The sequence below is a fragment of the Aspergillus mulundensis genome (genome assembly GCF_003369625.1).
Source record: "Aspergillus mulundensis strain DSM 5745 chromosome Unknown scaffold_0, whole genome shotgun sequence".
In the NCBI taxonomy this organism is placed as follows: domain Eukaryota; kingdom Fungi; phylum Ascomycota; class Eurotiomycetes; order Eurotiales; family Aspergillaceae; genus Aspergillus; species Aspergillus mulundensis.
The window spans coordinates 2340412-2362208 of record NW_020797888.1 but is presented as its reverse complement, the minus strand read 5'-3'; the positions used below and the strand labels follow the sequence as shown (position 1 = coordinate 2362208).

Sequence of the window (21797 nt, the reverse complement as noted above, 5' to 3'; positions counted from 1 at the left end):
TTCAACTCTTTTTACCGTTGCTTCTCCCCACTACGATGTCGAATCACAGCTCGACCCCTCCAATCTCCGTTCCCCCATCCTCTTCGCGCCAGCGTCGAGCGTCCATAGCGTCAGGCCTTTCTTTTCCTGAGTACAAATCAGGAAACCAGGGCTTGACTGGTCCCTCAACTGGGCCCATGGCCAACGCTATGGCTAATGTTCAATCAAACCAAAGACGCAGGCTCTCCATCACAACCCTGGGACTGTCTGGCTCGCCCACTCAGACTTTACAATTTGGGAATCGAAACTTCCGGCAAGGGAGCACCTCAAGTTCTGTGGGGTCCAGCCCTGGGAACCCTGAAGAAGCCATTGTGGAGGATGAAAACTCACCCCCCGGCGGCATGCCGACGTCTCCATTTGCACGCCGCCTCTCATTTGGTGCACAGGCATTGAGGGATGCCCGCGCTGGAAGCATTGGCAACGGTAGATACCACCTTTCTCCTCCTGTATCACCACCTGCGGCTGGGAAGCGCCGGACAGCATCGTGTGCCGGCGTTTCTAGACCTTCAATCAACAATGGCGTTTCGGGAACATCATCTGCAAGTACATATAAAGGTCTTCCCCAGAACGATATATCTAACAAGTCTTGGCGACCCATAGGCGAGGGCTTCAACTGGTCTGAAGCTCTTCGAGCAAGGGCCGAACGCGGTCCTATATCTCCAAATTCGGCTCAAGTTCAGCAGGCACAGCAGGCCCAACACCGACGGTCTGCATCCATTGCATCCATGGATCAGCCGGCGCGGGAAATTACCAAGCAACCTAAACAAAGCAACAAGCCTGACTTTTTCCAGGAGAAGATCCTGCGGGGTGACTTTATGGATTAAACGTCGCTCCCCGTGATCTTTGAGCTGCCAGATGCGTGGCCGTCGATTCCCGTCTGATGACACCGGAGTATGGCCTTCACTCAACAAGTCTATGATTAAATGATTACAAATCATACATTCTATGACTATCCTGACCGTGACCTGGGAAGTCGACGTCCCGTTTCAGCCCAACCAGCACGTCAGATCTATCCCTTCCACCTTGCCCTGTCTATGGTTCTTTCATCTTTTCAATGACGATTGTGCATCTTGATACTGGGCTGCTTCTGAAGTTGCCGATTTATATGTATTCTCATTCGACTTGAAGACAACTCTCGCTGCTGGACAGGGGCCAAGTCGCACGTCCCGTTTTTATCATCTTTTCGTTGCTAAGTTTCATTCCTTGTATTATTGGATAGGCGTTGATGCGCTGTAAGGGCGGGATTGTTTGCCACGAAAACAAATTGCGCGCCGGGCCGGTTGGGGATCCATTGATGGCCTCTTGTGCATTTCCGGTCTCGTACATCTTACTCGTGGTGCGGACGTGAAGTCCGTTGACTATTAATATTGAGGATTACATAGCGTCATGATATTGAGAGTTACTAAGTTTAAATGCAATATGAATTACACGGTACGGCTGTTCGCCGGGCTAGCCATTAACCGCAGTATGTGTGACCTACACTTTCAAACGCATCCAATCTATTAGCGCCTTTACGTGGCCATGACCCTTGGAGCGACTTACCAGACAGGCAAGCCTCGATTACAGAGGCAGAGAGGCCGACCGGTTAGAATTGGGGTTCGAAACAAGTTTGGATTGCCAGCTCTCCTTTGTCTGGCTTTCACATGGCCCTGCCCGTACCCATTTGAACTCAAAAAGCGCAGGCTGGCTCGAGGTTAATAACCAAAACCGCGAACACAGCCGAGAATAGTCACACGCAGAGAAGAAGTCAATGTGTCTGGCAATAACCAAATCAAACGATGCAGATATACAAAGTTGAAAGACGAACAAATAAAGCGCCATTCCCAGAAAGGTAACGGATGTCTACGCTATGGGCCCAACATCAGCATCATCCTGGTCAATGTGCTGAGCCTGATGTGCTGGCACCTGGCCCGTCTTGCTCGACTCGTCCCCGTTGGCAAGATCACGGGCCGCCCTTCGATTTAGAACCTGCGCCACGCTCTTCCGGGGGCGGAGGAAGCCATTTGCTGCTTTACCCGGGAGACACGCGCATCCCGTACATCATGTCCATCTCTTCGAGCGTCTTTCTTTTGGCCTCGAGGACAAAGAAGTAGACTACGAGCACAGCAGCCAAGAGGCAGCCGGCGAAAACATACCCATAAGCAAAATCAATGTCCCCCGTTATTAAGGGGGTGAAGAAGCTTGAAGTATATGCGTTTGAAGCCGTGGCCATGGCCATGGCTTTAGCTCGATAGCGGGACGGTAAAGTTCTGCTACTATAGTCCAGATCGTTGGGCCCCACGTACTACGTAGTTGCGAAGCCTAAAAATAAATATAAGCGTTTTTGCGGAGATTCCCGCTGTGGGTACCGGGGTCGTATGTATGTTGGTGATGACGTCAATATTCATTTCCCCAGATTTATCCAACATGCAGGGTCTCATTGGCACTCGGTAGAGAAAACATACTTGATATATTGTTTACTGGCACAGCCATCATAACGTTAAATGATAATATGGACTTGGGAAATAGCTCGCGAATCCTCTAATAAGGTATGCCGTTTGTAAGTAGCTGAAACTGATCATACCCTTTCGTAGACATGCTCAAATAAGACTTGCGCACCAGCTCTCGCATAAACTCTGCCGCCTCTCGCTCACTTTTTTCGAGGACAAATCGGTCACGGAAGTGTTTAAGCGTCTCGGGCTTGAAGCATGGCAGACCGCTGTCTAGCATCAATGACACAATGTGCGACAGCTTGGCGCTATATGGCCGTGATGCCAAGAAAGCCTTCACAACTAAAGACTCAAACCATCGATATGGTTGCGTCTGCGTGGGGTTATGAGAACCTCCTGGTAGGCGTCCACTGCTGGAGCCACCGTGGCTGCCAGCGTGCGAGTGGGGAGTGCCACTCATCACGGCTACCATTTCTGATGTGAGTTTAAATGGTGCGCGTTCAAAGCGTACACCGCCGGGCGCGATATCAAAGCAAAACCCGAAGTCAATATGGATAATATGGCCGGCATCGTCGAACATGATATTGCCATTGTGCCGGTCCTTGAACTGCATAAGATAGGAGATGACCGAGTAGGCGGCCATGCTTTTGACAAAATTCGTTCGCGCCTCCTGGAACTGTATCGAATCTTCGCCTCCATACTTGGAGACAAAATAGTCATATAGCCCATTAACTGCTTCACGGCCTAGCATATCCCGGGATATTGAATTTGGCAGGACATCGATGACTCCACACCCTGGTGCTGTAGAAGTTACCCGGTATGGGAACACCCACACATCGAGGCCAATATTAGCAAAAATGCTTCGAAAGGCAGCAATCATCTGTAGAGCTAGCATATCCTGACGGCAGTCGTCGCCAACTTTAAAGATAGCCGACTGCCAGACCTCGTAAGTTTTCTGGTGCGAGTTTGAGTGACGATACTGTGAAGACTTGATGAGCTCGTTTGCGTTGGAAGAAGCCGACCCTAGGCCGTTGGTGTCATCTTCATCCCACCGGGTTCGTGTTTTCTGAATTCTGAAAGTCGCCAGATAAGGTGCCTTTGCGTGACTCTGCAAAGGCTTTCCTGACTTGCGGTCGATCCCAACGACGACGCCGTCGGGATTGCTCGGAAGATAAACTCCAACCTCGACCTTAATTTTACGGAGCTCTTCCTCAATCTTTTCCTTCTTTTCCGGCTTGCTCTTCTTGATGTATGGGCGAAGTTTGCCGGATATGCCAGTGATTTCATTGAAGAAGGAGAATTCTCTTTCATAGAAATCGCGCTCTTCAGCGGTGAAACTTGTGATCAGGGTATCCATGAATCGATCCAAGGTGGGCTTAAGAGGGTCCGGCTATTGCCCTGTCAGTGAAAAGGATCAAAAAGCAATTTCGCACTTACTATTTGAGAATCCTCGTCTTTATACGAGTTGGCCTTCATGTTCCAAATCACTTGATGTGCAAACAATTGAGACTGCTTAGCGGTTTCGAGGATATACCGCTCAACGTAACCTAGGGCATCATAGCGAAGAGCCTGAACCAATTGCGGAACGAAGTAGAATCGAACATCGAGGGAATGGCTCTCCAAGGCCTTCATCGCATATTGCAGGATGTACGGATGGTTGCCATAGGCAGGCAAAAAATAAGTTAAGCCTTCAATGGGGTTGACTGGTGCCCAATATAGCAGGTACTAGAAAAGTCGTTAATCAAAACACAATAAAACATCTACCATATCTCTCTACCAACCTTGAGTTGCGACGAAACATCAGCCGGCAGGGCTGATCCGAACAAGATCTCAAGGCTGCTTGGCTCATCAATAGCTTTCTCAGGAAAGCTAAGAAGTAGCTTCCGAAGGTCACTGTTAAGTTTTCCGGATGAGGAACGCGTCGCAAGCTGAATAGCCAAACCCGGACTTTCACCCCAGGCAATTCGCAGCATATTCTCCTAGACGCAGTGTGAGCATCTGATTGGCCAATAGGAAAAGAACCATTGAAACGAACCTCCGTGAGATGCTTGCTGAGGGAAGATTGGGATGCATTATGTTTCCGATCAGGTTCTAGCGGAAACAACCAGACCTTGAGCCTTGTTCTTTCGTTCTCTAAAAGCACCTGGAGAAGGTCCTGTTTCGCCTGAAGCGAGGTATACGGCCATCGAGTGTTGCAGCCAACATCGGACATCTTGGTCAATGCAGTGATAACATCGCTCAGAATCTTATCTTCAGCCTTCAGCTGCAGTCTGTTCCCTCCAAAGGACCATCTAAGTACATGGTATAAGCCGCGGTATCATATTAGCACGGTTGAGGTGAAGCTTACCGAGGCGGGTGAGTGAACCAGCTGAGAGCAGCGGACATTGTCTGGTTCTTGAGTCGCCAGAGGGTGACATTGTCAAGGGAGGTGCAATGTCTGAGAACTTTCAGACAGAAGTAAACTATGCGGAAATGCAGTTCTCGGGCTAGAGGATGATTGCTAGCATGCAGCAGACCAACTGTCGTCCGGTCAATGAAACGGCAGAACAGACGTTGGGTCTGAGCATTTCCCAGTCGTACGGCGTTGAAATGGCTCTCAAAGAGCTGGATGATTTGTAAATGCGGTGCAAGAATGTTTTGTGCCAGCTTCTGTTGTTGAAGCATCGAATCTTTGTTTGTCGGAAGAAGCTCAATTTTGGCATACATGGGGTCTATATGGCTGGATGACAACCATACATCAATATCGAACTGGCTGAATATCGGCATGTTTTTACTTACTTGAAAGAGGGATCGAAGAGTCTCTGTCTACGTAAGATCGTGTTCTCCCATTGATGGACCACCTCAAACAGTATTGTTGGCTCCAACCTGGGATTCTCGTGCATCACACCCAGCCAGAGGGACACACCAATCTCAATGGACTCCTTGGAAAATATCTGGAACGGCAACGAAACCAGAAAATGAGCAATTGCAACGTTGGCAGCATTGCTACCACATAGTAGAGCAGCAGCACGCTGCAAGGTATCTCGTATCCCTGAGAGAGTGACCTGACGTCCCGAGCGGACTGCTGTGTGAATACCAAACAGTGATTTCTCAATGCTCCTACTCGGCTCTAACGGGGGTAGTGACGAACCATCCGAAGGTGGCATAGTACCATCAGTACGCCGATACTTCTGACGAGCCGTATGCTGGGCAATGAAATTGGACGCAATGTTAACTCTAGTCACCCCCGGACTTTCAATAGATCCTGAAATTGAAGTGAGCCGCGCTGCATCTCAACATGTGCAGGACGCTTACCGAGCCGGTGGTCGGTTTGTGGTATCAATGAGCCCATTTCAAGCGCAAATGAGCGGCCCATTGAAACATCACCATATCCATCATTATCATCAGACGCAGATAGATAAGTCTAATATCCAATTAGCTGCTGCGTTCATTGGCTCATATAACACATACCTGAAGGAGGCCTTTGACATCAAGAGGCGCAATGTCCATGACAGTTGTTATCCATTCCCTTGCCCGTTCAAGCAACACTTCAAGTGTCCTTCTTCTGTAACCGTAATTATCTGGAAGATCGACCTTAACATGACCTATCAGGGAAGTGAATGAAGGTTTCCATTCAAACTCATCCAGTTCCTCTTCATGGCAAGATCTCCATATAACTGTCAGAAGCTCAAGTAATGCAAATAAAGAGTGTTTATCGCACAGGGCTGATGGACATTCCTTTATAATTCTGTTTGCACAGAGAATAGCCACCTTCTGAATTCTTTCTATGCGGTGACAGCAGGCTATGAAGAAGCCCGCCAGTTCCTTTGATAGATAAGGGACAGAAAAACCCTCCTTTCTTCCGGAAAGAGTCAGTGTAAGGTAACATCCGACAACCTTATCCGCGACGGCGGTCATGCAGCTCGCCATCTCGCTTGTAGCCAGGGCTGGGTCCCGGAAGTAACTCATCGGCTTGGTGCAGGTCCCCGAGTATGCACGAAGATTTTCAAGCAGCAAGGCAGCATTCAAGAACACCGCCTTTGGGTAGCTCAAACGCTTTATGTCGAGCTCTCGGTGAGGGATCTCATTGACCAACTGTTTCTTTTGCTCAATATGCCGTTGTGGGCCCAATCCACGCCTAAGGACCGTGTTCAGCTCGACATCGCTCTCAATCATGTCCATTTGATCCTCAGACACAAGCGTGGGGGAATGTTTTGCTAGCAAGCGTAGCTCTTCATGATGACTTTTTCCGACAGCTGAACTGAGTGATATTCCATGGACAGCGATATTGAACCACGCGTCCCGGAACAGAGTCGAAACGTCCTGGTCATATTGTTCCGGGAAGTCTCCAGACTCTTTCGAAGAAGATACCAGTAATGCCAGAGGCTTTAGGAGCGGGCTGATGTCCTCCGGTGCAAGGGTGATATCTTTATGTCGTTCATGTTCAAGGTCCGTTGCATCTCCCTTGTTCACGAGACTTTCCAACAAATGGACGAGGTACAACCTGTAAAGAGGGGAGTTCCTTTTCAGCGAGACGGAAAGATAAGTCATTGCACTCAAGACTGCGTTCACCACATTGCCGTAACCTTTCGCGATGCCATCGCGGAAAACACGGTCATAGAACTTCAACAGAAGTTGAAACTCAGCTGCGCCAATCGTAATAGAGAGCGCCGCTGACTCCTTGATTATACAGGCATCAACTGCAGTGTTGAGTTTGCTGATCTTTTGTAGAAGCATCGACTGCGCCAGCGCGCTGATCTGTTCGTCATGGGAGCTGGTTGCGATTGTCACTATTGCATGGACAATGCTCCGGTATGGCGTATTGTCTTCCGTCTCAATCACAGAAAGAGAAGCTATACTCCCATTCTTGGTCTGTTCGAATTGGGTAATTGAGGGCACCCCGTTCGCCTGCCCTGGGTACGGCTTGTCAGTGCCAGACCCAGGACTTAGCACATTCCCTAAGGAGTAAAGAGTTGTTATGACAGAATCTTGAGAGAGAACACCGAGGACCTGAGAAAGACACCGGGCAGCCACAGGGCCTATATTTCCTGCATGTATACCACCCTCGACAATAAAACGCAGGAGTGAACGACTCCCAGAGGAAGCGCTGTTGACAGACATCCGGGAAATGATCGTAAGGCACTTTAGAGTTGTGGTCGCAAGTTCAGGACACGACATTTGGTTTGGATCTATAAGGGTATCTTCCAGCCATGACAGAAAATCCTCAATATTTGCTGTATCTTCGCTTATGATGATACAGTTGAGATACCCCATCAACGCCAGGGCCTTGACAGAAAAAGCAAGTCGCTGTTGCCCAGGTGAGCCAACTTGCAAATAGTCAGAGCCGTCCTCCAAAAGTTGAATTTCGTCAGCAATAATGCTGGTTAACCGATCAACAAGGGATATTTCAGCCTCATCATGGCTCCTAGCAATACCGACACCGACCACGTAGTCATCCAGAAGCTCGTCATCCGACATGTCCTTCGCTCCAACGAGCGAAGTGACACAGGATTTGATGAAGCGCATGTAGCCTTTTTGCAGAAGCATAGCGCCCAGAGGCCGACCGTTCGTGGTGTAACGGCGAGCATATCTCCTCCAATCACGGAATGTCCCATCCACGGTGCCTGCACTGCGCACCGTAGACGAGGCAGTCTCAATGGCTATCATAAACTTCTCGGAGAACATCGACCGCAAGTGGTCGACCATCCGCAACTTTTCAGTGGCTGTCCAGAACGAACTGAATGTGGCTGCGGCCTTCAGAAAACCAACAATTGAGATGCAAATCGCCAGTATATTGACAGATTCGTGAGGAGAAGCACGCGTGTCTTCTGGGGAGTGAGCTGATACCAAAATGTTAATTGCCTCAGCACAATTATATAAATACTCGTCCACAGAAGTAAGGACGATCTGGCGCAAAGGCGAATAACTTGATCCCAAGTGGAGCAGAGCGAAGGTAAGATGGTAGGAAAGAGTTTCCCACGGGGACGGTCTGATGTCGTGTAAAAATGGCGAAGGTCGGAAAAGCTGGCCATGGGACTCTGGAAGGTACTGGGACAGTTGTGAGATCAATCGCGATGCATGTTCCTCTTTAGCGACGGAGGGGGCGGCCTTGCAGAGAGAGACCAAGACGCATAACTCGCGAGTATCCTTGGATAATCAGCCCAAGCACCTTGCCTTCCAGTTATTCTGATGGGGGAGACGAACCATAGGCACCCGGGACACCGGAGACTGATTGTGCAAGACGCCATTTAATGAGCCGTTCGAACGTTTTTTCAAATGCTGGCATTGCCGCGTAAGTTGGTCAATCTCAGTCTCGCCACAGTCTTCCGGAGCGCTGACGGCGAGATTTGCGAGCTTCTCCAAGGCGGAGGTTCGAATACTTGGACTGAAACTATTCTGATTGTCAGCGAGGTCGATATCAAGCCAGAGTTTGTCTAAAATGCGCACTCGTCCATCGTATGTGAGCCTCGATGGCAGTTTTGGTTGATCGGAGACCAGATTTGTCCTGTAGTTGTGTCTTCTCAAGCTCCTGGTCATTTGAAGCGTCCAGGGGCAGGAATCCAATGGGACTCGGTATGATGTTATGGAGATTGGAGACAGATCCATGTGGGGCGTGCTACTACAGTGGCACTGTGGCAGTGGTCCAGCTCCGGACTCGGTCTCCAATTCCATGCGCTTCACCAACCATTACTATCACGGAGTATGTCTGAGGTTGATATAATGATAGAATGCTTAACCTAAAGCATTGGATCCAGCCCTCCGCATTGGTTACTAGGTATCCTAGTACGCACGAGGAGCACCACATTCTGACCTCGGGACAGCCACAGGGCGGAAGATAAGCAAGAAGTACGGGATACCTAGTCTACAGGGTAGTTATCCAATATTTTGGCGAGTGAGCTCTCCCTCCGGAGATTGTAAAGAATAAAATACTGAGGATCCGGTTGCTGCCTGGATCCGGATGTACAAAAGAACCAGCTTTTTGTTTACGCGTGGTTACGTAGGATGATGTACCTGCTTTTGAAACACTACTCAGTACGTAGCGCGTTTTCCTTCCTCCAAATCCTCGACGCCGCGATATTGTGAGATTGGTCAACAAACCCAGAATTCTTTTCATTATTTCGTTACGACATACTACTTCTCCCCATTTTGCCGGATAAAAAGCATAATTTTCATATTTTTAAGCTCCTTCTGACTGTTTTGAGTATCAATCTTTCTAAACGCATACTTTGCCAGCAGGTGAACAAAAGTGCGATGGTCCCACGAATTGAGCAGAGCTCTCTGAAGCGCAGCAGGGTAGGAACATTACATATCAAGCTATATTAGATGCTGCTAATTATATGCTCGTCCTCCAGGCTACTGCCGACTCTGACTCGCAAGACCAAAAGAAGCCTAGACGGTCCGAGAGAATCAGTTCACAGCAGCAGTTGCAGACCCCTGTCATACAGTCCTACCTCCCTACTCCTCTAACGCACCATGACTCTACGGCTACGGACCTACGAAACGAGGTGACAGCTACTCCGCCAAGCCAAGTTCGTCTGCGGTCACCTTCAAGTTCAGACATCCATCAGGCACCTTCATCCCCTCCAGGAGATACACAGGCTCTCTCGCAGTTTGTTTACCCTCCCAGAGCATTCGCCGACGAGGTTGAAGATGAAGCTGCCGAGGGGGTCTGGGGCTACTTAATCCCACTTGACGATAAGGTCCGGGATGCTCTTGTGCTTCGAAAACGCGATGGTTGTTTGGACACTGGGTCGAAGTCTATTTCCCAAAAAGGGTCTCGGAAGCAGTTCAAGAATTCAACCCATCGACGCCCTGGGGGATACCTGATTGGACGACACCCCGAATGTGGTAAGTAAAGCCAGCCGCCGATAGGTGTGCGGTCGTTGACACAACTCAGATCTGGCTCTCAATATCCCGACCGTGTCCAACCGCCATTTTCTGGTGTTTCCGGAGAACAGAAGGGGCGACACGGTGGCTATCCTCGAGGATTTGTCAAGTAATGGCACGTTTATCAACGATGCGATCGTTGGTCGAAACAAACATCGCGAACTGGAGGACGGTGATGAGGTGACTATCTTGGACGAGGTGCGATTCGTCTTCAGGGCTCCTCGAACAAAAAATATCAATGGTTTTCGGCAGCAATATCGTGTCTTGCAGCAGCTTGGAAAGGGGCATTTTGCAACGGTCTACCTCTGTGTGGAGCGCACTACTGGAACCCAATTTGCGGTAAAGGTGTTCGAAAAACGGACGGGTGATTCGCAAAAGTCTCAAAACGACTCGTTGATGCAAGAAATTGGCCTCCTAATGAGCGTTAGTCACCGGAACCTGCTCTGTCTCAGGGATACCTTTGACGAAAGCGACGGGGTATATCTCGTTCTGGAACTTGCTCCAGAAGGTGAACTTTTCAACTTGATCATAAGCAAGCAAAAATTTACAGAGAATGAGACCCGCCACATCTTCCTGCAACTTTTTGAGGGCCTAAAGTATCTGGTAAAATCTCCTATCACTGAGAAGTCGCGGATGGTGCTAAACAGGATGACAGCATGACCGTGGAATTGTTCATCGAGATATTAAACCAGAGAACATACTAGTCGCCGATAACAAGCTGAATGTAAAGCTTGGAGATTTTGGTCTGGCTAAGATAATTGGTGAAGACTCATTCACAACCACGCTGTATGTTTGCCTAGGATCCATTGCGTATGACTACTGACAACACTTCCTGTTTACAGCTGTGGTACACCAAGTTGTAAGTCTTGAATAGTCTGTTATTGATTTCGTGCTCATCCTGTAGATGTTGCTCCAGAAATTCTCCAAGAAACCCGCCGTCGAAAATACACCAAGGCCGTTGATATCTGGTCGCTTGGCGTTGTTCTCTACATATGCCTCTGTGGGTTTCCGCCATTCTCCGACGAGCTCTACACACCAGAGAACCCTTACACGCTGGCTCAGCAGATCAAACTAGGGCGTTTTGACTACCCATCCCCGTATTGGGATTCCGTGGGAGACCCAGCCTTGGATCTTATTGACAGAATGCTTACGGTCGACGTTGAGAAAAGAATCACCGTGGACGACTGTCTTGAACATCCGTGGCTCACATGCCAGCACCCCAGCGTGGCTGATAGTACAGACGGCCTCACCGGTGCGTTGGTGAACTTGGACTTCTCTAAGAGAAAGATTGCACGGGAGCGGACGCTCCTTAGCAGCATCAATGACGTGCATCTCAGTCAGCAAAAGACTCGAGGCAGTCAGGTAAATATGACAAGTACAGCAGGTCAGCGCATGCACAACCAGAAAAAAGATGAAGCCTCCCCTTATGAGCATAGTGGTCCTAAGGATTTTGTCAACCTTGGGGAGCGCGGCGATCCTGTTCTATACGAAGAGGACCCGACAAGCCGGTACAATTGACTTACATTTTAGCGAGATTGTTGTTGTTGTTGTTGTTGTTGTTCTGCGAAGGCGGCAACACTTGGAAATGGCGCATTTCTTCTACACAGCATCGGCCGTCAATGCTTAGAGCTGCTGGGTTCGCTTGATGTATGCATAGTATCTACCGTGTGTAGGAGATCCAAAGGTGGATAGTCATAATCCTCAACAGCGAAGTATTTATGCAACAGCACAGTGGAACGAACCCGGCCTGGTGATTACAGGAGGGCGATGAATGATCGGGTCATGACTCCCGCTGGAGGTGTTAGGCCAGTCATATTGACCTTGCGACCAACGGAGTAGATACTTACACTCTACGAAGTACATTCTGCATTGTAGTACTAGTGCTCCTTAAAACAAGACCCGTGAGTCGTGGATCCCAGTGGCCCCTGGGGCCTGGGGCCTGGTGTGGCGTGAGGTGGCGGCAGTGGCCCCTGCTGCCAGGAGACGGACAGGGGCAAGACTTTAGTAGCGTCCCAAGGAGGCCCGGGCGCGATCGGATCCATCCCAACTTTTCCCATTGCTTGCAGGCCTCCAATTCACACTCATTATTATTGCTTGCTGTCCTTTCTGGCGAGACTTCCTGCGCCTGGTCTCTTTCATCATGGGTCTTGTCGCGCTTGTACTCGACCATGTCTGTGAACGTTGCTCGAGCCTGCCGGTTTGGGCCCTGTCTGGGTTGGCCTTGCTTTGCATCTTCGCTCTCGCTGTTGTCGTGAACGTCTTGCGACAAATTATCTTCAAGAACCCCAATGAGCCCCCGGTCGTGTTTCACTGGTTCCCTTTTGTTGGCAGTACTATTAGCTACGGCATTGACCCCTACAATTTCTTTTTCAATTGTCGAGCAAAAGTATGTATGGCTTCTTTCCTTTGTTACATCTCTAACTTGCCGGCAGTACGGAGATATCTTCACGTTCATTCTTCTAGGAAAGAAGACCACCGTTTATCTTGGTACTAAGGGCAACGACTTCATTCTGAATGGAAAGCTCAAGGATGTGTGTGCTGAGGAAGTTTATTCTCCGCTGACCACCCCTGTCTTTGGACGCCACGTTGTATACGACTGTCCCAACGCGAAACTCATGGAGCAAAAGAAGGTATTTTTGTCATTGTTATTTGTATAATGAAGCTGACGAGATAGTTTGTGAAATACGGCCTCACCTCGGACGCGCTCCGTTCCTACGTCCGGTTGATCACCTCGGAGGTTGAGGATTTTGCCCAGAACTCTCCGGTTTTTGAAAGTATGAAGGGCGTTTTTGATGTGTCCAAGACGGTTGCCGAGATAACGATATATACTGCCTCGCGTTCTCTCCAAGGAAAGGAGGTCCGCGACAAATTCGATTCAACGTTTGCGGATTTGTATCACGACCTTGATATGGGATTTGCTCCCATCAACTTCATGTTACCCTACGCGCCTCTTCCACACAATCGGAAGCGTGATGCTGCTCAGAAGAAAATGGCCGAGACTTATACAGAGATTATCAAAGCGCGTCGCAAAGCCGGTGACAAGAAGGACTCTGAGGACATGGTCTGGAACCTTATGTCCTGCGTTTACAAGAATGGCACACCGCTACCTGATCAAGAAATTGCTCACATGATGATCGCACTCCTGATGGCTGGCCAGCACTCGTCTTCTTCTACGCTGTCGTGGATTCTCCTTCATCTCTCAAGGCATCCGGAAATCGTGGAGGAGCTTTATCAGGAACAATTGAAGGTTCTGGGGTCTGAAATGCCTCTGACGTACGATGATCTCCAAAAGTTGGAACTTCATTCCAAAATAATCAAAGAGACACTGCGCATCCATGCACCTATCCACTCCATCATCAGGGCAGTGAAAAGCCCAATGCCTGTACCCGGAACCTCCTATGTCATTCCAACATCACACAACGTGCTTTCCTCTCCTGGAGTTACAGCTAGGTCCGATGAATATTTTCCAACCCCCTTGAAGTGGGATCCTCACCGCTGGGATGGGAACCCGATTGCCAACTCTGCCGAGGATGAGGAGAAGATCGACTACGGCTATGGTCTTGTTAGCAAGGGAACCAATAGCCCCTATCTTCCATTCGGTGCTGGGAGACACAGATGCATCGGTGAGCAGTTTGCCTACGTTCAACTTATCACTATTACTGCCGCTCTTGTGCGGCTGTTCAAATTTGACACTGTCTCTGAGTCGGACAAAACATCTGTCCCAGAGACAGATTACTCGGTGAGTTCAAGGGAAGACTTAGCATTTATGATCTTGGCTAATTTGCACACAGTCTCTGTTCTCAAGGCCTGCAGGTAAATCGTTTGTGCAGTACGAGAAGCGCAAACGGGCAATGAATGCGTGATATACTAAATCTGCTTAATACATGCTCTTTTCTCACGCTTTTCTCTTACGCCTCAGAAAAGGGCTGAACAGATAAATTTATCAGAGTGCATTGTCCGGTGCCACGCTCATGGAAAGCAGGGAGGTTGGTTCCAACCTACAACAACATATTGTACATTATGCCGGTCTAGTTTTCACAGCTCATGTCTGACTTTTTTCAGACATGTCACTATTTCTATCTACACTTGTAATAATTGGGGGAATATCATGTACTCGGGTTTTAACGGAAGTCATGTACAAAACTCGACCTCGGGTGTGCTTAAAGACTTCGAGGGCAATGTACTTACCATACTAAAAAAACAATTTTCCATTAAACAAGGCTATAGTACAAATAGGTCCATTAAATTAGGACGAGTGTTCATGCCCGTTCTTTCCTCCTTTCCTCAGCTCTCCTCTTGGCTCTGACTTCAGCCCGTCTTCTCTCACCCCCGTCGACCTTGTGCCCCAGCTTGTCTTCCCACATTCCTTCCTCAACTCTGATTATAGCTGCGCTGCCATTGGTGCCCGCTATTGGCTGTAAATAAGGGCCAGCGATATACACGCTGTTATGAATCTTCATGCCCTTAAACCTCTTTAGCTGCTTTGACGGATCGTGTTTGTACTCAATCGCATCCGGCGGTAGGTTTACGATAACCCGCCTCATCCCCGGAGTAAGAGTAGCCGAGTGATTCAACAAGTCAACGATGGTGGAATCACGGACTTCGGTATTCGTCGCCGGTGCCTTAAAAGGAACCTCCATAACCCGCAACTGTGCGGCGCCGTCCACAACGTGCTCGAGATCTCCGCCAGGCCCGTACCAACCCTTTGTGAACCTAGAGCGTTTCCGGATGAGATAGCGTCGTTGTTCTGCTGACTCAATCCCTGCATCCCGAAGCTCGGTGGAAGACATGGAGAATAATTTGTCCCAGGAGGGGAATTTGCTGGCATGCTTTGACATGTCGCGACCGATGAGTTTGAGGAATGTTTCGACATTGGGAACGAACGGCGTTGGTACAGGAGCAGGCTTTGAGCGCGAGCGTTTAGATTCAGTGTGCACAGTCCGTAGGCATTGTTGCGTTAAGTGGAGTGACCTGAATGACCCAAAAATTGAGAACGGATTGCGAAGCGCCATGCTGGTTAGAAGGCAGACAAAGGTTGTTGAATTTGCTCGGGTGGTAAGAGTACTTTAGTGGGCGTTGATCGCGGCAAATGTACTGAGGGCCCAGGATGCAGAAACAGATTATAAAGTAAAATGTTTCGCCCGTCAGTGTTGCTGTCGTTCGGATATGTTATGATGATGTGGAGCAAAATTTTGGCAGAGCTCAGGGAGTTCCCGGGATTAACAATACTCCGACGATTGCTGTATCTCCGCCCATATCAACCTCCAGCGACCCTGACAGGTATTGCCACTCTGGCATTCATAGTGATCGCTGTTCTTGATCTTCTTGGAGCGTCTTTTGGCTTACCATCAGTGTTGACGGAGCAGAGATAACCGTGAAAGCTTGGTTCTCGCTTCAAGGACTCGACCGGCTGTGGACTTTGCTCATTTGCGCTACAGAAACAATGGCGGTCTCGCCTCTAGCTCCTCAGTCGTTCCAAAGCCGAGCCAGCGAGGAAGTTGCTGATCGTGAGATTACGGAACAGATGAATGATGAGGTCAGGCACAAGTACATAAAAGGTATCCACCTCAGTAACCAAGCTGTATACAAGCTGACCTTTTTTCAGCGAAGAAACTAGGAGAAGGTACATACGCTGTAGTTTATCTCGGGCACATCCGGACGGATCCCACATCATTTGTGGCTATAAAAAAAATCAAAGTCAACACGGAGTACAGAGATGGACTTTCCATGGACGCAATTCGCGAAGTTAAATATCTCCAGGAACTCTCCCACCCCAATGTCATCGCGCTCCATGACGTATTCTCGTCAAAGGACCAAAATCTCAACCTTGTTTTAGAATACCTACCACGCGGTGATTTGGAGATGCTCATCAAAGACAGCGATATACATTATGGCGCTGCTGATGTGAAAGCATGGATGGGGATGTTGACCAGGGGGATCTGGTTTTGTCACGAGAACTTTGTCTTGCATCGAGATATCAAGCCGAACAATTTGCTTATCGCCTCGGATGGGGAAGTCAAGTTGGCGGATTTCGGTCTGGCAAGGTCATTTGCGGACCCTTATTCGAACATGACGCACCAAGTCATTACACGATGGTACCGGCCGCCTGAACTTCTCTATGGTGCTCGGCAATACTCTGGCGCTGTAGATATATGGTCTGTGGGGATGGTATTCGCTGAACTCCTTCTACGAGTGCCGTTTGTCGCCGGGAACTCTGATCTTGATCAAATTACTAAAATCTGCGAAGCTTTTGGCACGCCAACCGAAGAGAACTGGCCTGGCGTGTCAAAGCTACCGAATTTTATCCCTGCGGATAATAATCATACCGTGCCAACGCAAGGCCGAGAGTTCTTCCTCAGGCAATTCCCGACAGCTGGTTCTGTCGGCGCAGATTTACTCATGTCTATGTGTTCCTTGGATCCAAGGAAGAGAAGCACTGCATACCAAGCCCTTCAGCACAGCTGGTGGACCGCAGAACCCAGGCCAACGAATAAGGAATACCTTCCACGAAAATCTGGTGGCACAAGGAAAATGGGAGACGACTTGACGAGGCGCGGCGGGGAGCTCGATGATCAGTTCAAGAATGCTGCTCGGCAATTGGATTTCGGCTCCATGAAGGGGTAGCACAATTTATACGGAGTGCGTTTCTCGGTTCAACCTTTTGATCAGAGGTGCGCAGTAACATGCCGTTCTTCCGGCCGAAGCTCGAGTTTCCTGCACCATGCCATCTGATCCCAGCCGGATGATCCAACTCCGCAGGCAGTCATAGGCTTCTCGGGAGTCGGATACGGACTACGTGCGAGCCGCTGCGGCATGTCTGCGCATGTATATGGGATGACTTATCTCATAAAGCTTAGTAAGGGGTCGGGTACTAGACTACTAGTAAAGACTCCTCAGGATGACTACTATTTCCAGAGTGAACTGGGCCAGTAGTGATCATTTGTGACTCTGGCCATATCACAGAATCTCACATGGGCATGGTTGATCCCCTTTTCTCCCTTGTGTTTCAATTTATCTTTGTCGCCAGGGGCAAAATCGGGGCTTATCGAGGCACATGTGTCCTCTTATTGGTCTAGACGAAAGACTCGATAATGAGATCAACAAACCTATGCCCGATACGGTAAGAAGAAGAAGAATTCATTACCAATGATTAAGTCTGTGCTTCCGAGACTCCAGGTTGCAAGCGGACTCGAACGGTCAACCCCAATAATATATAGACTACGCAGCAGGCTAACTCCGTAAGCCTGCATGGCCGTCCGGGTCGAGCATGCGCTGTGTAATAATCATCATTTGAGACTCGAGAACCCTTGTTTCCATAGAAGCAATATCAGTAAGAATGGGGGATATAAGACATAATGAAACAAAGCGGTATCGGAGCGCAAAGTAGACAGGGAGGAGAAACGCAGAGGGATGATTCTCTCCTCTCCTCTCCAGAAGGAAGCAAAAATCAAAGGTAAAATACAGAGTGTATGTAAAGCTGCAAATCTGCAAATGGCACTTACAAACTTAGTGCCCGCAGGACGCGCTCCTTGCCTGGACAAGCAGTAGGCCGGGAGGCCCTATAGTCGAATCCAGCATGTATACAAACTTCAGGGGAATCGACTGATCGAGGCAGGGGAGCCGGGGTTCGACCTCTTTAGGCTCTTCTACGGCCCAGCAAATGTGGGGTGACAACTACAGCCAGTCACTACCGCGTACTGTTCACAGCACAGCAATGCGATACCCGTCCAGTGCTCTCTGCTTCCGCTTCTCTTAAGCCTTTCCGCATTTTGCAGTTCGCACTTGCAAAGACACTTCACTTCAGTTTTCTCCTCATTGCCCTTGACGAGGGGGCGCCTTCATCATCTCCTGGCACTATCTTCCCTCTTTGCTCCAGCAATCTCTCGCTCTCCCGCGCCCTCAATTCTATCTCAAGCTGCCACCCGGCGACTCAAGAGGGTTGGTTGTGGGAACGTTGACCCTGAAACGTGAGTTTCTCTTGTTTTCGATCATCATGGCGTCGCTGTGCACGCCATATATTCTCTGGGCAATGCAGCAGCCCCCTTCAAGAGGCGTTAGCAAACGTCAAAAGCATTTACCTCCATATATAACAACATGTCAAATGGAATGTCATATCTCAGTCTGCCCTTTAACTAGCTGACTTTTGCGCCAACTACAGCTTTTCGTGGCCAAGCCTACTTTCATAACCTGTTTTGCCCATGGCCGCAGGAGTTGTTTGGCTCTGAGCGCATACCATTTAGCACCCGGCATACATAGGCTGACTACGTGATTAAAAATATTGATCATCAAGCTACAGTCAATGTCTACACTGCCACAGCCACCGAGGACGGCCGCCGGCCCACAAATGGGCGCATTACCCCAGTTGCCAGCGCCGAAATCGCGAAAAAGTCTACCTGCATCCGCCGAATCCTCAAGGGCGGCATCTCCCTCCAAATTGCGCACACCTTCCAGTCCCAGACCGACACCTAGCAAGTCCCCACTATCCAATTCAACAACCAATATTAGCGCTACCATATCAACCTCAGCGGCCAGAGTTCCCAGTAGTCCGGACAAATCTCTGCGAAGAACAATCAGCATAGCGGCATTCCCTCAACCACCTAGGCCAGGAAGTCGGCCTTCCACCGCATCGTCAACGGCGGCCCCTCACGGTTTACAGTCGTCTGGAAGCGTGAAGTCAAAGAGGGGTTCGCGTCCCAGTGTTGGGACTGCTAGCCAGAGGAGCTCGAAGACACATTCATTACTGAGCATGGGAGGAGAGGGAAAATCAATTCCGCACGCGGAATTGGAGGGCTCACCTTCCCAGAGCAGAAGCTCCTCTGCGGAAGGATCTTACTCGACAAGTGCCACTACGTTTGATGAAGGCGATGAAACAGCTGGGACATCAAGATCCAACGCTAGATCAAAGGAGACAAAGGGAAATGTCATAGTCAGTGTCAGAGTGAGGCCAAATGTCAGCGGCGAGAGCTCGGCCAATCCCGAATGGATGGTGGATTCTCGTCGAGGCTTACTTGTGTATAACGGGAAGGAGGGCGGAGATTACTACTACGGTGGGCCACTGCCATTCGAGACTTGGGTCATGCTAACCTTACTAGACAACGTCTTTTCAGCGATTGAAAATAACGCTCGGGTCTACGACTCCGCTGCCAAACGTCTGGTGAGAAGAGTGATGGAGGGTTACCATGGCACAGTCTTTGCTTATGGCATGACCGGAACTGGCAAAACATTTTCGATGCAAGGAACTGCAACCTCTCCTGGAGTGATACCATTGGCCATCACGGACATATTCTCGTTCATCAGAGAGACCCCACATCGGGAGTTTTTACTTCGCGTCAGCTACCTCGAAATTTACAATGAGAAGATCCACGATCTTCTTTCCGCCAGTTCGGCTGTTGCGTCACAGGAGGAGATTAAGTTACGTGAAGACAGCAAGCGGGGCGTGTATGCAACCCCTTTAAAAGAGGAAATTGTGCAGAGTCCAACACAGCTTCTCCGCGTTATTGCAAGAGGTGACCACGCGAGGAGGACAGGCAGTACTCAGTTCAACGCTCGCAGCTCGCGAAGTCATGCAGTGGTTCAAATTGTCGTTGAAAGTAGGGAGCGAGTGCCTACAGGTACTGCACAAGACAGGAGATCCGGCCTAGCCCCCGGTGGGGTTCGAGTATCAACATTGAGCTTGATCGATCTCGCAGGATCTGAGCGAGCGGCTGATGATAAGGAGCGACGTACGGAAGGTGCACATATTAATAAGAGCCTTCTGACTCTGGGAAATATCATTTCAAGGCTGTCGGAGACCAAAGGCAACACTTCCCAATCAGAAGGAAAGCACCTGCCTTTTCGCGATAGTAAACTCACGAGATTGTTGCAGCCAGCTTTGTCTGGCAATTCTCTGGTCAGTATCCTCTGTACCGTCCAGCTGGGCAGTATGATGAATGCAAATTCGGGGGAAACCTTGAACACTCTGAAATTTGCTGCTCGGGCAAAAAACAATATTGTCAGTCATGCCAAAAGGGCAGAAGAGGCGTTTGGTGGCGGTGGAGGTGACGCAGGCAGCCGCGTGCTTCTCGAACGGTACCGTGTGGAAATTCAAGCTTTGCGCGGTCAACTCGAAAGTCAAACGAAGGTCCAAGCTGAAAAAGAGCTCAAACTGGAAGAACAGAAACTGGAGCAGGAGGCGCAGGAGCGCCACGAAGAGCAGATGCTGGAAATGCAGCTAGCCCGAACTGCACTCAAAGAACGGATAGAGCATTTGAACCGGCTCATTCTAAGCTCGAAATCTACTGGTGTCAATACACAGGGCGCCATGTCTGCTCTTGGCCGACTATCCAGACTGTCTTCCATAGATCCGGGCTCTCGATCTCTGCGCTCTTCCGTGAGTCAATCCACACTCGGCGGTTATGGGCATTCGTCCATACGACCGGTTTCTTTCCTTTCTGTTAATAGCCAGGAATTTCCTATGAACTTACACCTAGGTAATGAGGATGAGGAGGATACGATGGGCGAGTTTGCAGATGGGAAAGCAAGCGCTCAAAGACAGATTACCGCTCTTCAGGCCGACCTCACAGACAAAAATCGATACATTGCAACCCTAGAAAGACGGCTGCTTCAGGCTCGGCGTTCTAGTCACTCTCGCATGTCAATGGGTATCAAACATTCGGATGATAGCGACCTTATTGCCCAGCTCCGAGAAAAGGACATGGAAATCAACGAGCTTCGCCTTCAGTTGGACGATAAGGATCGCATGCTTACTGCCCTTCGCTCGGCTGCTCGACATCGCGACCTGGCGCAGCTCACCTTAGATACTCAATCGGCTGGTACTAAAGACAAGGGAGCCACCAGTTCTCCTGGCCGAGAATCCCCGGCCCCTGATTCAGGGGTGAAGCGTCCAACTCCTTCGGCTGAGCTCGACCCTGGGACAAAGCGAAAAAGCATGGACGAAGTTTCCCGGATCCTTGATGAGATGATCCAAGATCGTGTTGAAAGTGGCCATTTGATTAAGGGTTCCCGCGGCAGCGTCAGAGTAGCCCCGGAAAGTCGAAGGGCATCCGATTCAGGCCCGGCCATTCCAGTTCAAAGTTCTAGGCCAGCAAGCACGGTGCTCTCGAACAGTCGCCCGGGTGTCTGATTAGTGTCCTTTCTTGTTGTGATTGTGATTATTGTTACAGAACAGATCCAACCCTGGTGTTTGTCATGAGCGATTGGTCTGTCAATATTCTTTGTGATGTTCTTATAGATACCCAGATTGTCTTTTTTATTATGCGCCATCTTTACCATTTCGTTCTTGCACTAGTATTCAATGGCCAGTTTTCCTCATGATCTTGTTCCAGATGAACAAGACGATGATCTTATCTACTTCTTGTCATAGAGCTCATTAATCATCTTTCTCCTCCTGGATTCTCAAGTCCAGTATCAAGCATTTGGATTATCCACCCAGAAGGGATAATGCGGTGTTGCCAGCAGGAGTTA

General features: G+C 49.4%; 8 protein-coding genes across 8 annotated transcripts; 5 read left to right on the top strand and 3 right to left on the bottom strand.

Annotated features, from left to right (window-relative positions):
* Positions 1 to 35: 35 nt before the first annotated feature.
* DSM5745_00559 (uncharacterized protein) lies at positions 36 to 863 on the top strand (the record flags this gene model as incomplete). The annotated part of the gene is made up of 1 exon (XM_026742575.1): positions 36 to 863. The coding sequence occupies one exon, from the start codon at positions 36 to 38 to the stop codon at positions 861 to 863; it is 828 nt and encodes a 275-aa protein (XP_026608420.1).
* Positions 864 to 1881: 1018 nt separating this feature from the next.
* On the bottom strand, positions 1882 to 2257 carry DSM5745_00558 (uncharacterized protein; the record flags this gene model as incomplete). The annotated part of the gene is made up of 2 exons (XM_026742574.1): positions 1882 to 1993; positions 2055 to 2257. The coding sequence occupies 2 exons, from the start codon at positions 2255 to 2257 to the stop codon at positions 1882 to 1884; spliced, it is 315 nt and encodes a 104-aa protein (XP_026608419.1).
* A 302-nt stretch (positions 2258 to 2559) lies between these two features.
* stt4 (1-phosphatidylinositol 4-kinase STT4) lies at positions 2560 to 8984 on the bottom strand (the record flags this gene model as incomplete). The annotated part of the gene is made up of 9 exons (XM_026742573.1): positions 2560 to 3858; positions 3906 to 4193; positions 4250 to 4447; positions 4504 to 4759; positions 4816 to 5187; positions 5247 to 5712; positions 5763 to 5871; positions 5919 to 8594; positions 8652 to 8984. The coding sequence occupies 9 exons, from the start codon at positions 8982 to 8984 to the stop codon at positions 2560 to 2562; spliced, it is 5997 nt and encodes a 1998-aa protein (XP_026608418.1).
* A 714-nt stretch (positions 8985 to 9698) lies between these two features.
* On the top strand, positions 9699 to 11852 carry DSM5745_00556 (CAMK family serine/threonine-protein kinase; the record flags this gene model as incomplete). Its single annotated transcript, XM_026742572.1, has 6 exons — positions 9699 to 9740; positions 9800 to 10295; positions 10345 to 10937; positions 10990 to 11120; positions 11177 to 11193; positions 11239 to 11852. 6 exons carry the CDS (start codon positions 9699 to 9701, stop codon positions 11850 to 11852), a joined length of 1893 nt encoding a protein of 630 aa, XP_026608417.1.
* A 622-nt stretch (positions 11853 to 12474) lies between these two features.
* Positions 12475 to 14197, top strand: DSM5745_00555 (cytochrome P450; the record flags this gene model as incomplete). The annotated part of the gene is made up of 4 exons (XM_026742571.1): positions 12475 to 12720; positions 12767 to 12964; positions 13009 to 14073; positions 14126 to 14197. The coding sequence occupies 4 exons, from the start codon at positions 12475 to 12477 to the stop codon at positions 14195 to 14197; spliced, it is 1581 nt and encodes a 526-aa protein (XP_026608416.1).
* Positions 14198 to 14593: 396 nt separating this feature from the next.
* On the bottom strand, positions 14594 to 15346 carry DSM5745_00554 (mitochondrial 37S ribosomal protein mS41; the record flags this gene model as incomplete). The annotated part of the gene is made up of 1 exon (XM_026742570.1): positions 14594 to 15346. One exon carries the CDS (start codon positions 15344 to 15346, stop codon positions 14594 to 14596), a length of 753 nt encoding a protein of 250 aa, XP_026608415.1.
* A 431-nt stretch (positions 15347 to 15777) lies between these two features.
* On the top strand, positions 15778 to 16958 carry kin28 (TFIIH complex serine/threonine-protein kinase subunit KIN28; the record flags this gene model as incomplete). The annotated part of the gene is made up of 2 exons (XM_026742569.1): positions 15778 to 15892; positions 15940 to 16958. The coding sequence occupies 2 exons, from the start codon at positions 15778 to 15780 to the stop codon at positions 16956 to 16958; spliced, it is 1134 nt and encodes a 377-aa protein (XP_026608414.1).
* Positions 16959 to 18633: 1675 nt separating this feature from the next.
* On the top strand, positions 18634 to 21456 carry DSM5745_00552 (putative kinesin family protein (KipA); the record flags this gene model as incomplete). The annotated part of the gene is made up of 2 exons (XM_026742568.1): positions 18634 to 19381; positions 19427 to 21456. 2 exons carry the CDS (start codon positions 18634 to 18636, stop codon positions 21454 to 21456), a joined length of 2778 nt encoding a protein of 925 aa, XP_026608413.1.
* Positions 21457 to 21797: the final 341 nt, after the last annotated feature.